This window comes from Dipteris shenzhenensis, chromosome 15 (assembly GCF_047967505.1).
Source record: "Dipteris shenzhenensis isolate YYH24624 ecotype China chromosome 15, Dip_SZ_1.0, whole genome shotgun sequence".
Taxonomy (NCBI): Eukaryota; Viridiplantae; Streptophyta; class Polypodiopsida; order Gleicheniales; family Dipteridaceae; genus Dipteris; species Dipteris shenzhenensis.
This window is the reverse complement of record NC_141610.1, coordinates 5,141,174-5,155,720: the sequence shown is the minus strand read 5'-3', so window position 1 is coordinate 5,155,720 and position 14,547 is coordinate 5,141,174. Positions and strand designations below refer to the sequence as shown.

The 14,547-nt window shown below is 41.9% G+C and overlaps 1 protein-coding gene across 1 annotated transcript in view; it reads right to left on the bottom strand.

Annotated features, from left to right (window-relative positions):
* The window catches only part of ELF8 (binding protein), a 69,256-nt gene that overhangs the window by 29,717 nt on the left and 24,992 nt on the right, over positions 1–14,547 (bottom strand). The window contains exons 3-17 of the mRNA XM_087385725.1: positions 11,481–11,675; positions 11,257–11,357; positions 10,587–10,640; positions 10,369–10,485; positions 8,684–8,747; positions 8,284–8,498; positions 6,079–6,163; positions 5,568–5,668; positions 5,394–5,486; positions 2,907–2,975; positions 2,616–2,708; positions 2,022–2,291; positions 1,818–1,898; positions 1,441–1,599; positions 66–161 (exon numbers count right to left, since the gene is read on the bottom strand). Of these exons, the coding sequence (XP_087241851.1) occupies positions 66–161; positions 1,441–1,599; positions 1,818–1,898; positions 2,022–2,291; positions 2,616–2,708; positions 2,907–2,975; positions 5,394–5,486; positions 5,568–5,668; positions 6,079–6,163; positions 8,284–8,498; positions 8,684–8,747; positions 10,369–10,485; positions 10,587–10,640; positions 11,257–11,357; positions 11,481–11,675 (1,793 nt within the window). The remainder of the gene's footprint in view (positions 1–65; positions 162–1,440; positions 1,600–1,817; positions 1,899–2,021; positions 2,292–2,615; positions 2,709–2,906; positions 2,976–5,393; positions 5,487–5,567; positions 5,669–6,078; positions 6,164–8,283; positions 8,499–8,683; positions 8,748–10,368; positions 10,486–10,586; positions 10,641–11,256; positions 11,358–11,480; positions 11,676–14,547) is intronic.

Below are 14,547 nucleotides of genomic sequence, written 5' to 3'. Positions count from 1 at the left end.
AGCAGGGCAGGTTTGAGAACCAAGGAGCTTTCAATATGCCTTACAAGAAAGATTCCTTGCCCCACCTTATGAAAGAGTTCCCTGGCCTTTTCCAAGTGAGTTGCTTCCAGCTTCGAGTCCCTCTTCTCCCCACGCACAGCCGCATAATAGTTCCAATTTCCCTAGCCATCAAATATACATTCTATGAGACCAACCAACCTTACAACTAAAACTATAGAAAGCTTCAGGTTTTTATTATCAATTAAAACCATTGAAAACTTGGGGAAAGCACATCACCAAGCAGAAATCATGCACTACCCAGATTTAACCAGAATCCTAGAAATCGGTAGGAATAGCCTCAACTGAGAGAGAGAGAGAGAGAGAGAGAGAGAGAGAGAGAGAGAGAGAGAGAAAGAAAGAAAGAAAGTTTCTTAAAGTCTACTAAAGACCGATGGGTCTATGAGACTGATAGAAAACCTGATACAATGAGCAAAAAGGGTGGATCTACTGAAAGAGCATCCTAACCCATGCTGGAACACTATGTAGGACATAGTCAATGTCATCATCATCAATGTCACCATAGTCATGTCCTCACTAACATCATCACCATCATAGCAGATACAGCCTAATCCAATACAATACAATACAGCACACACACGGCATGAAATGTCAAAAGTATGCTCAGTGACGGGCTAGGCTGTGCAGGCAAAAAACCCGTGATAGATCGCTGCCTACTGTCTGGAAGTGTAGTCTGTCGTGACCTCGTGCGGCTCTACGCCTGACAAGCGCAACAGTAACCCCTATCAGCCATATCCTCAGTCTAAACATAGATGAGATGTCAGCTAGTGTGATCTGTATATCTGTCCTCTGTCGAATGTGCCATGTCTTGATCTCGAGGTCTCTGCCTCACCTGCTATAGTGGCTGGGGCATTGGTGAGGTAGCCTGATCACATTAATGTAAAGATAATTCAAATCTGAGCAGTTTGGAAGACTGGTGATCTCAGAGGTTGGCACGTGTCATCAGGAGATTGGGGCAACAGCTGTGCAATCTGTTAGGCCTCTTGTGCACGTATTCAAGCACCAATGTTGGAACAGCGTCTTGTCCATGCCCTAGGCTTAACTTAGCTTAACTTAATTTAACAGAGCTCAAGGATATTGGTTTAAATACCATGGTCGTGATAAGTTCAAAAAGGTCAATTTAACCTGTTTGACTGGCTTTGACTTTTGGTCAAGCATATTTCTTTCTTCCAGAATTATCACCCTTGGAAAGAACACATCTTACACTAACTCGTATATGATGAAAGTAAAAGTTTATTTACATGGTTTGAAATAGTGTATACATGTGCGTGCACAAGTACATGAATTCTTAATGACAATCAAATTCATAAAAATGGACTTTCTCAGCCATCATCAAGAAATGCCAGTAAACACAGAAATGGTTGTTCCAGGGCATTATGTTACCAGAGCAAGCAAAGAATAGGCATCTTTCCCCTCTGTTAACTGCTGAACGCTTTTGAAAGTTTCCTTCGCTTTGAGCCAATCATCTGTCTTCAGCTCCATGTTACCACGAAATGATAAAGCGTCGACATTATTCTCATTTAACCTTAATGCATCAGATATCTGTTCATGAAACAAAATGTGCTTTTCAGTGATCTATAATGTTTCAAATACAAAATGAAGTTGTACCTAATTGTATATATACTTGTACAAAGGGGGTACAAACGCTAAGGAATATTTATTCACGAAATGTATCACCGAGACATCAATTTGAGGAGTTAGGACTTCTCATGCCAGCATCATAAACTAGTCAAAATCAGAAATAGACTACTTTCACTTACCAGATCCATACATAAACTTATATTGTTATTTGCTTGGGCAATAGCTGCAAGTCGTAGACATGCATCAATGTAATTTGGGCACTGAGGCACAGAACATTTTCAACACATAAGGATTTCCACAAAAGAAAACTTCATAAAAATAAATACACAAAGCAGGCGCATATATGTACATATGGATATGGCTGCATGTATTGCGAGAATAACCTTGAACAATATAAGTCTGTATAAAAATGTTGCTTTCTCTAGCTCATGGGTCTGCTCGTAGAGTCTAGCTTGATTAAAAAGAATCGTTATTTTTCCAATAGGTACATCCAAAGATACTCCTTGATCTTCTAGGCGGAAAAAAAAGTCACTCCCTATAAAATCATGGGACGAGCCAGCAGGCACATCAATATCCAGGCTTTTAAGAAGTCCAGTAGTCAGATCTGCCCACATATCCTCTCCCAATGCCTCTTTAAAAGCCTGCTGCGCCAGCTGATACAAATATACAGCATGTCAGTCATATTGTCAATAATTTTCATTCAAATGCTAGGTTAGTCCTCATCCAATTGTAGTTAAAAGTTGGATTTAGCTGTTTTTAAAAAGATGAAACAGTGAGCTACATGGTGAGAGACATTAGGCCATATATGAAAAGACTGCTTAAATCCTTATTACGTCCGTCATAGGAAATATGAAATTTCACACGTTGTTGGCACACACACGTGTCATCCAAGCAAATCTCTGCTTGCAGATCTTTGTAACATGAAAAACCTTCAACAATTGGAAGAAATTCATGGAAGTACGGTGCCAATTACCCACCTCATACTCTCCACGCTCAAAGTGTAAGACACCTATGTTGTTGAGCAGCTCGCTGGGCACTCTGTCAGGGCTTCTTTTCAATTGATTCAGTGCCTGCCAAGAAATCCCAGCATAAGCACAAATGAACAAAGCTTAAACAGATTCCTGAGCAACTCATTGGACATCTATGAGCAGAAGAAACTGTCCCCACTGTCCCATCCTATGTTCAACAAAGCTTCACCCGTGTTTCATGCTGGCCAGGATGTGTGTTTTAAAATGTGAAAAGCCACATCATTCCAGAGAAATCCTTACTGTCTTAAAAGCTTCAAGTGCACCAATTATATCAGTAGACACCAGGAGCTCTCCCATCTCTATCCAAGCCTGCAACCATCAGATCAGGGAAATGAGCTGTCATCAACCTTGACAGCACAGGCTTATAGACTTCTACAATTACTCTGCAAAACCTTTTCCCAAGAACTTGTATGTAGCAGTACATACACAAGCATGCATGTCTATTTGAAATCATCTCACACTCCTGGCTGCCATTTCCAACATATGTGCTTGTACAAATTCTGCTTAAGTGTATGCGACCCCAAACATGCATATTGTGGGGTGTCCTCCCATATCTCACTTCTCAAGAGCCTCTACCACACTCTTCACATACACACAAGAGCACAAAACACGTGATTCACTGCTTAGTTGTAGGGCTCTATCAAACATAAACCTCAAGCCTGGAGCCAATACTTGCATCTAATCCAACTGGGGCCAAAAAACAAAAACTTTGACGAGTGTGGACTGGATTATATACTGTCATGAAAACGGGACGGTAATGTTTGAAAATCTCGAAGGACACAAACTGCCAAAGCCTGAAGATCAAAGAATTTTTGCTTGAGACAAACTAGGGATGCTGCAGCAAGATTTAACAGTTCCCTTTTGGGTTAGAGCTAGGGTTCAAGCCACCAAGTCTAGTACCACAACTGAACCTAAATCTTAGGACAAACACTACAAAACCCTACTTTTAGCATAGAAAACCCAATCCTCAAGCTAGGATATTTAGTCAAGTCTTACTATAGGTCTTACCACATGTCATCTCCAACTGTCCCATAGCCTTAGGAATTCCCAACTTTGTCTATGGTTCGATCCCTTTGAAGATACCCTTGCCCAATGATACACTTTGCTAGACCAAGAGGGTGTCTACATGCACACGTATTCGCCCTGTTGTGTTTGGTTAGGAAGGTGCGTGTGTGCGTATGCGTTTGGGACCATCGGAATGGGCAGTTTGTCAAGTGCATATGACATGTGTCATATGCATGCGGGTGTGTGTATGAGCAAGTGTGCATGTTACATGTGTGCAAGAATGCGTATGAGCAAGTGTGCACGCAATCACAATGCACAGCCCATAAATAGAGACTAGTTCATAACATAACACTTTATTTTTTAAAAAAAGATTCAATGAAAAATCCCTTACCAGAGATAAGCCGCTAACATATTTTTCTATTCCAATAATACCTGATTTTGAATACAATAATATCAAGAACTCTAAATGGAACCAATAGAAACCTCTAATGGATTGCAATATTGACACTATTATCAGGATGGCCTTATTATGTTGCCTCCACCTTGAATGTTCAATGGGGGATTTGATGGGACTGAGTGGTATGGACAGTACCAAGAAATGATATAATATTGGTCAATATTTATTAATAAAAATATGCACCAAGTGCCTAGGTTCCAGGGGGTGTAGGATGGAGAAGGCTGCATTAGGACAGAGAAAATCGTAGTCATAGGCTAAGGATAGATTAAATTTGAAGATGGTCCTTGAGTCAACTCAAAATTGGTATCTCTCTTCATGTGTCAACGTGCATTATTTCTCAACCATCTTGCTGCATACATAAGCTTCTCTCATGCACATCTTGCCTATACGCGTCAACATAGCAACAAATTCTCTCATGAGGGCGCTCTTTCCCCAATGGATGGCCATTTTGATGTAGTCTCTTTTCTGTGATTCTGCAATTTCTGAATTCAGCATTGAACAACACACACAATTGACGCATTCTTGCAGAATCGGTTCAGCACTATCACCCTGGACAAAAGGCTGGCCTAAGGCCACAAGTATGATATTTGCATTGTTTCTGTAGCATTAAAATTCAGACGTGTGATAGACCTTGCTTGTACACAGACACTATCTTACTTATTCCAGGTCAAAATACAAAGGAACCCTTCCTATAAGCTACATGTGAAGGCCAAAACCAATTCAAAAACACAACAAATCTTTCAGGTTGCCAAGCTCTTCTGCAGCACTAATCGGCAGCTCTCTCCTGTGCAACAGTTGCAAAACAAGAAGAAGAGACAATCGTAGGACGATCTGCTGCCTACAAATTGTTCTTATTCTCAACATTTTCGTCTTTAACATAGCATTTGTTTCTCTTGAGCAAAATCATTATGCAGTTTGACAACTGTGTGCATATAGGCCTAGGTAACCATGTGCGTTCATGTGCCTAGAGTGAGAGTGCACGTGCGCATTGGTGCATGTAGGGTTTGCATCTGTGCGTTCATATATGTGTTTATTATATTGCTCCTATATGTATGTTGACACAAAGGCAGTAAAAAGCATGACCTTGTATGCATGAGGGGAAGGAAGAAGGGGGGAAGGGGGGAGAGAGGGGTGGGAGGGGGGCACTCCACAACTACAGAATGTACATTAAGACATATGTAGGACAAGATTCTGTATGTAGCAGGTACTTGCCTACACATTCACACACATAAGAAAGGCCAATAAAGGAGAAAACGTTGATCTACCTCAGCATCATGTGGATTAATCCTGCTTGCTTTTCTGAAACTTTCTAATGCTTTCTCATTGTGGCCTTGTTGAACATAAATATGTCCCACAGCCTGCAGAAAAAATTATAGCTTCCTTCATCACTAAGGTCAAGCTTTTCTTTTCTGTTCGCACCAACAAGCATTCACAATTACCTTGAGGCTTTCACAGTTCTCAGGTTGAACGTCCATGACCTTTTCAAAGTTTGAAAGAGCACTTTTCAATTCATTAAGCTTCAACTGTACCTGCCCTAGCCCTATCCATAAAGTACATATTAGCCAAACACTGCAGAATAAGTCTCAGAAGACTAACCAAGACTACAGAATATCACATAAAGATACCACATATTCCACAAATCAGTTAGCTTGGGCGAGAAATTTTCATGGCATTCCTTGGGGGGAAAATCTGGATTCTGAATGGTCGCTACTGAATCATAAAGTGTATCGATAGTTTGTCAAACAATTATGTGGACAAGTCAGGCCAGTAAAGATATAATCTACAGTATCTATGACTAATGGTCCCGTTATGATTTCTTTTTCTTTTTTAAACAACCCCATCATGAGTACTTAAAATCCCTTCTATCTCCTCGTGGATGCATATGCTACGGGCAAAGACAGAAATCCATTGTTTTCTCCTACTTATCAGTATAAGTAGCTACTTACTAACCATAATAAGGTAGAACAAAGTCCTTTGGATTCTTCAGCTCTTGAACTGATGCCCTGTAGTATACAGCCGCAGTCTCATAATCACCCTGCACTCATTTCCTGTACTGGTTAAGAAAGAATACAACCGGTATACTTCCAGTACTCAGCAAATAGAATTAAAGTCATAAAGTTTCCTACAGCATCATATCATCTCACTACAGATCACACGATAAACCTTGCCACAGGCAAAACAACACTAACAAGCATTGCTTGTATTCAGCACATCCAACTTAAGCAAGAATTGAGACAACGCTTACATGCAACCCTATGAACTTAAACATAAAACATAATAAAAATCCTTACAAGTTTTAAATGTTGATTCCAAGACTAATTCAAAGACTCTTGAGGAAGTTGAAAGAGTTTTTGTGAAATAAGATTTGGTGAGCTCGCTCCTTTAATGGGGGGCAGTTCAGTTCCCCACCAAAGTCTTATATGAGACAACAGAAGCGACGCCACTCATGCATTAATCACAAACTTGTAACATATTCCCTATTTGTAGAAAGGCAGAATGTAAGGGACGTCTGAATTCAAATTGTAGAAATAAAAGGGGCGTTCTAATTCAAAAATATAAAAATAGTCAGAGTTATAGAGGGGCACTTAGACATCATCACAAGGGCTGGCCAAAAGAGAAACCAGGAAAAAAAATGTTCTGATTTCAAACTTAAAAAGTAGCACAAAGATATGTGGGAGATTAACAACCTCATGAGGAGGATTGGACAAAAGGAAAATTAATAAAATATTTTGAGATATGTAATACCATGGCTAAACTCCAAAGACCGATTGGAGAATAAGCTGGACAAAAGCCCTTTTTTTTTAAACAAAAAAAGAAACTTTCTATTAATGCTTGGAAACAAAACCATATAAGTCGGCTGTCCCAAAGGTGCTAACTGGAAATAAAACCTCAAGCCTGGCGAAGGTCAGCCTGCATCCTGAGAACCCAGCTCAATGCCTAGGGCATCGCAGGAACAGGGGCTAACAAGACTATACAACCAGCAAATCCCTCACAGCATGAGAAAGTAAAAAACCCCTGCAGAGCATGCCTTGCATAAATGCTGCCGCCTTTCAGCGGTCGCTCTAGAGTCAGATGTCCCACGCTCCCAGATGGCACGCACAATCTAGATGATATCCTGCCATATAGCAACCAGAGTGGCTGCCAGTGGAACTCGATGACCTCCCATCATTAGGCTGCAATGCGCAACCCAAATGTTCCACGCCGTGATGTTGGACACTGTCTCCGACACACCATCCTCAGGAGCCGAGGGAAGACAATGTCGTGAAGGAGGAGTCACCTCATGCAGCTCGATCCGATGAATGCTCTGTATGTGTATCCTGTACACTCGAGAGACCTCATCAATGTGGAAGGCAAGGCCCTCCTCCGGCAACCAGGCTGCCATGCCCCAAGTAAAGTCTCGGTGGATATTCTGCATCCAGGCCACAATCCGAAAGGAGCCTAGCCAAATCCTTTGAGCGCTCTGGCAACTCTAGAGACAGTGTGGGATCATCTCCAAGACCCACTCCATGCAGCTTTGACAGCACCCATCCATCCTCATCTAGGGCCTATAGGTAGTCCTCCATGAGAAGATATATGAGATCTTCCAGGGTTGAAGGCTGGACCACAGCCACGTCCAGATTCGAGATCAAACCTCCCGACATACCTGTTGCTCCCCCCAATGTCTCTCTCTCGAAGGAGTATAGGTCAATGTCTCTATCTATAGACACCGTCCTTCCGTGTATGCGTGACGTTTAAACTTGCTCAGCCACCAAATGTTATGTGACAATTTTGCTTTCTGCTTCTAAGTTTTCCATTGCAAAAGGAGAAGATGAGTAAAGATCAAAATATGAAAGTGTTCATGTTCAACAATTACAGTGTGTATTTTTCTTCAAACAATTACAGTTTGTTTAAAATCAAGCAAAATTATCTTTGAAACCCACATCGAACTTTTCAAGGGGCTGTAAAAAGCGGGAGGGACCATATGGTAGGGGCAGAGTGGAAAGAAAAGGGCCCTACTCTTCTGAAAGGCTTCATGTGGTAAGAACTATGTTGAATGGATATAAGAACAGGATCACTCTCATCACGCCCTGACAGAAATGACATGTTCAATGTTTCTCTTCAACCATATGTCTGACAATGACACTCCAGCTTTTCAAGCTTGGGTTCTCAACTAACCTTCGTATGGTAAGATCTTGCGAGGTTGTAAAAGGAATGGGATTTTAATATTGGATTGTCTGTTGCTGCAAGAGCCGCTTCCATCAGTTGTTCCACAAGAAAATGCTGCCCAGTAAAGAAGTAATGGTTTGCCAGATGATTCAAAGCCATAGTGCAATATGGGTAAATCTCATAAGCTTTTGCCAGCTTCTCCAGCCCCTCCCGAACACCTTCAGCTGAGTTCCCAGTACCAAGAAGTCCCATCAGTCATTCAGGTTAGCTCCCTCTACATAACAAAATTCCAATGTTTTTCCCAAAATTTACAATTAAAACAATGACAAAAAGAAAATGCAATAAAAGAGCTTTCAGTAAAAAAAATGAATATCTTTACACAATATTCAAGATCTTGATTGGAACTCACCTTCGCCAGTATTCAGATCCATAATCCCCAAGGCTACCAAGGCTTCAACATTCTCTGGATCCAACTGCCAAAAGAAACCCAAAGTAAATGAATTATAATGGAAACATGCACCATATAGGATCCAGAAAGTAGGTATTCTATTCTGAACCTCTATGTGTTCTTGCCTATGTAATGGCGGCTGGAACAAGAAGATAACATGCCAACTAGCATGACATGTGGATGCCCTGTCAAATGACTGTCAGTTGACTTTTTAAAGTTGATCAGAAGGCTGACCTCGCTGCCTTGGTAGTGGACGATGTCAATGATGATGTCAATATGTAAGGTTGAAAAGCATTTGGACACTAGGTTAAGCACTTGGGACACCCAGTTGTCAAGTGATCTTCTTGCATAGGTAATGGCAGATGGATCGAGAAGATAGCATGACAACTAGCATGGCCTGTGGATGATGTGGCAAACAGACCTCTGTCAAATGACTTAAAGTTGACCAAAAGGTTGACCTCGGTGCCTTGGAACTGAATGATGTCAACAATGATATCAAAATGGAAGGTTGGAAAGCCATTGGATACCCAGTGAGTGCAAATCACAGTTAGACCTTGTGCAAATACAAGAAGGTGAACCAATGGGCGCCTTGGTCTAGAGACATTGCAATGCGTACTAGAGGTAGCTTGACAGCACTCACACTAAGTTCAAGGTCAATGGCATAGTTGTGAGAGGAATTGAGAGGCTCTTGCACAATCAATGTTAGGAAAGGGACTCCGTAATGGTGAGAGAAATTAGGGATGAGGGAATCCTTCCCTTCCTTCCTGTATGCTCAAAACTTACCTATGCACTGCCTTGCCATAACAGAAATTCTGAGCTGTGTCAGCAGCACGCCACGTGTGCAGGCTTTCGAGCTTGAACCTATTTATGGCTCAAGGGCTTTCCTTGGCCCATGGCCTCATGAGCTGCCTACATTGCGCTGCCCTGAGCCTTTTTAAGGCTCTAAGGCCCTCTACCTGATAGCTGCAGTGGCACTGGTGGCTCACTGGATGGCAGCTGGGGATTATAATTCACAATCAAAGGGCTCAAGGGATTGCTGTTTTGGCAGATCTTCCAAAAGTTAAAACCCTCCACTAATGTGTGCCAAGTCCTTTCTCGAGATGACAGCAGATTTTTAGGAGGGAGGCGTCCTTTTCTCCGCAATAGATTTTCCAAGAGTCCTCCCTTCTTTCAAAAAGTTCACCACCCATGTATTTCAACGTATATGGCAGCTCTTCTTTGACACAAACTTCAACGCATAAGAGCATTCAAAGCTCAAAAAGACCTCTCCTCAATATTGGGAATCTAAGAGTACCCAAGAGTTTGCTATTCTCTCACTCCCTTCCTGTATTTTACTCAAATGAACCCCAACAAACACCTTAGATGGAACAAGGCCTCATGTTCTGACACCTCAAACTATGTGGGGGTATGGAAACTAAGACAGACAAGGGTGTAGCTCTATGGCTGAGTACCTTGCAACGGGCTCTGATATCATGTGACGATATGCAAGTGTGCGGTGTGGAGAAGGAGAGAACACACACTACAAGCCTACAATATTGCACATTGTATCAATAAATGAAAGACAAGCTTAAATACTCAAGCCTTAGGTTTCAGATGAGGGCTAGCTTTTCCTTCAACTACAAAATGACAATATAAGAGGAGCAAACCTGCAGAACTCGCTCGAATGCCTGACGAGCTTTTCTTGTCTGTCCTAATCGATAGCGACAGAAACCTAATCCAAGCCTTACAGCAGCTGGGCACTGTGGGTGAACTCGCAATGCTTTCTGTGGATACAGGTCAAAACGTTTTCTCTTTAAGTTGGACAACTAGACCACTAAAAAAAGAAGTGGTTGCCCACTATACAACTCGCAGCAGAATACACAACCTTGTATAGTTCCAAAGAGTCTTGAAAGCGCCCACGATTGAACTCAACACATGCCTGTTTCAAGTGTATTGAATGAAAACACAGGCAAAGGATGGTTCAGAATCGCTTGGCCAATAAGCAAAGAAGTCCACGCGCTCCAAAAACCCTGTTATGACCTTACAAAGCAAACGATAACAGCTACACACAACTTGATGTCTAAAATGAGAGCGGATCCAGCAAAAACAAGGCAAGGTAATGAGTGCTCAAACATGCTCACTCTGTGTCAAAAAAATTACTCAAAAACTGTGGTTTTAAACCCTGGCATCCACCTTTCTGCTATTTAGTTCACAGATCTCTTCATTTTGAGGCATAATACAATCATTGATCCTTATTCTTTCCTTAATTAACCGAAACATTGTTTCACCAAAAGAAACAAGCAACAAAAAAATTACAATAGATTGGTTGACTCAAAATTCAACAGATTGGATTTAAAACACCAAAAGATACAAACTGTTACCCAAAAAAAGTGATAATGTATCATCTCCTGACTTTAATAAGCATTCTTGAGATAAGAAAGGAATTCTGACTGCAATGTCTCTGTATACTAACTCAAAACATGGCAACATTATAACATAAGAAAAGGTCTTGATGTAGCTTATATGGTATTACCAACATTCATAGCTAATCACACCTGGCCCAAGATTGCAGGGATGTTGTCTGGCCGTCCATCCAGTACAATCTTAAAAACCTCAGAAGACTGGTCAAGGTCGCCTTTTGCCAATAGAAGCTGGCCTACAAAAGCAGATAAACAAGGCCAACATTATGCATGATCCAAAAACACACACATGTTAAATAAGCCTCTTTGATATATTATCAGGCACTGTCAAAGCCCCTCCCAAAAAGGAGCAATGATACCTTTTCCAACCCATGTCGTTGGCTCATCTTGATCAATTCTAGAAGCTTTGTTATAATAATGCGTTGCACGGATAAAATATTCATCCTTCTCACGTTGCTTTGTTTCAACCTTGCCAAGGTTACTATAGTATGCTCCTAAAGCATTAAGAATGGCGATCCGATCATACTTCACATCACTGTAGTATTCATCAATTTCTGTTGTAAACAGTAGATACTGACAGTTAGCTAAGACAAATACCAAGTATCTTACTTTAGTAATTAAGAAGAGACATATCCACATGCAGTGAATATGACGGTCAAATTTACTCATAAAACTGATCAGCTTTCTTGATCCCACAGTCAACACATATTATATACTAATCGTTATATGCTGTGGTAAAATGCTCAGGGTAGAGGGTGTGATCCTCTTTATCTACAATTCTTGAATACACGTGGACCGCTGTGTGCCACCTTCACTAAGACAATATGCTCAATCATTCCATAACAGTGCAGACATGTCCTTACAACACATTCTCTCATAATAGGATACTATAGCATGTAGGTCCGTAGAAAATTGTCGTGAAACTTCAGAAACAAGTCATGTTGGAAAACTGAGCTCATCATTTGCTTCACTACAAAGGGTACCATCAGACTTTGGGTAAAGGTCAAAATAGAAAAGTAAATTCAATTTTCCTGCTCACTGCAAATATAGAACAGTAAAACAAAAAGAGCATCCAACAGCCTTTTTTTAAAGCCTCCTCAATTGTTTAATGTGAAACAAGTGGACGTAAAGACAACCATATTTGATTGATTGTCAAAGTTTGAATCACGAAAGAATGATCTCATGACCTTGAGGTAGGACAGAAATAACAAAAGAATGAAAATGGGCATGTTTCTGTATCTTGTGAAATTATGATCACTGAAGGAAGATACATAGTGTGGCAGATAGCTTGATATCAAAGAAGCTTCAAAATCTCTTGAAGCAGCCCATCAAACCATACTTGCCAAGGAATGCACACATGAAGGGAGCATCAACCCCCTGGGAATTGGAAGGGGACACCACATCATCTTACACTACAACCAACACATACACATATTACAAAGATACATGCGCATCTACATCACCTTTCACTTTTAGAAATAAGTAACAATGATCTGAAGTTTCTAGCTTCAAACAAGTCAAATTTATGATTTACAAGGCTGAGGACCAAAAATCTGTTGGAGATCAACATCCCCTGATGTCACATGAGTAGGTTAGGTAGAGAATGGGGGCCTTACTTGTGCCGTGAGAGGTTAGGTTAGGTTGAGTGAGGGCCTTTGTTGTGGGTGTGCCCGCCCCCTGTGAGGGTAGAGTAGGGTAGGGATGAGGGCAGATATGCCCAACCGTGGAGGCCCCACCTGGGGGTCCATCTGGGTTGCCACAGGTCAGCCTGCACTGTGCGCATTTTGCGGAGCAGCATTGGGAGCTTGCATGGCTTCCCCTGGAGCTGGAGTCCCGCACTTAGGAGGCCTTTATAGGCTGAGGTGGGCCGACCTGCTGGTCGGCCACCCTGCCTTGTTGGTCGGCCTGGTAGGAGGGGTTCACCCCCTCTATATGGCTGCGTGGCAGTCCATGAGGGGGCTGGAGGGGGTCGGCCCCTTGGAGCATATACCTAGATGAATCCAGGAACATTCCCAAACTCATCCTCTAAAAACACAACATAGTGCAGTTTCAATCTCATGATAGTCACTCACAAGGGGGCTGGAGGGGGTCGGCCCCTTGGAACAGCCCAGTTGGGCAGAGATGCAGGGGTAGAGCCCCTTTATAGGGCTGTGTGGCAGCCCCTATAGGCTGTAGGGTGGGATCAGCCCTAGGGTAGGTGGGTCGGTCCATCTCAGGCCTTCCAGTCGGCCTGCTGACTAAGGAGAAGGTGGCTGCTTATATACAGGCCCCCCTCCCCTCACTTGTGGGATCTCGTGGAGCACCTTTTGAGCAGTGTTGAGCAGAGGTCTTCCCCCAGCAGTTGTGGGTTTCTTGCAATCTCTCTTGTCTCTTTCACTCCTCTCCAGTTTTGTTTGTGTGTGGTTTGCTCTGTCCAGATCCGCTGCACTTCTCACAGAATCTCAGAAGGCTATATTAAAATGGTAAAGGAATCTGCAAAGAACATATATACATTCATGCCAATGGACTGCCAATGATCATCCTGAAAAGGCCTCAAGTGACAGTCATCAAGCTGAATACAAGAAAAAGGGCCTCATAAACAAATTTAGAAAGATGAAACATGGAAATAATGTCTAGTAAGAGTTTTTTAGCATGTGAAATATCAGTTTCAGTGTTTTGTTTTGCAGATGAACGGAACGGCATGTGAAACATTCCACAAGCATTCCATAAACATTCATTCTGTAGCTATTCCACAGTGCAGAACTTCACAGGCGTTCCATAGGTAGTTCCCAAGGAGAATGCCATTCCAAGCTTTAGACCAAGGGAGCAGCATTCCCTGGTCATTATGCATCAAACAGCTTGGGGAGTTACCTAGAAGGCTTTCTAAAGTTCAGGAAATTGATTTAAGGAGCTAAAACATAGTGTTCCTTTCTATTTGCATTCTACACAGGATTAAGTGTATGACGAAATCTCATGTTCTGTGAAAAAGAAGCCTTCCGGAGCTGCTTTGCTCATTGGGACTTTGTGTTCCAGCTGTCCAGTAAGAACTAAAGAATAGCAATCCTTCCTATTTGCATTCGACAAATGAGATGTGTATGACCAAATCCCGTGTTAGGTAGAAAAGCAGCTTTCCAGAGCTGGTTGCTCATTGCACCTTTGTGTTCAAACTCACTTCCCTCCAATGTTGGATTTTTACCTGTGCCTTTTGCTTCATTGAAGGTATGAGCCATCTCTGAAGACATTTGTTGATTCTAAAAGTTGCAAACAGACAGACACGTTGACTATCCATCACGTCTCCCATAGCTGATGAGACACTTAACCAAGACAGATAAAACATGAGCCATATTGCATCTTATGCCAGTTAAAGAAGGGCCAGGGATGTTTCAAGCAAGCATCATCTGCAATTATTGTGAGACAAAATGGCATCATAAGTTGAACGTTAATTTA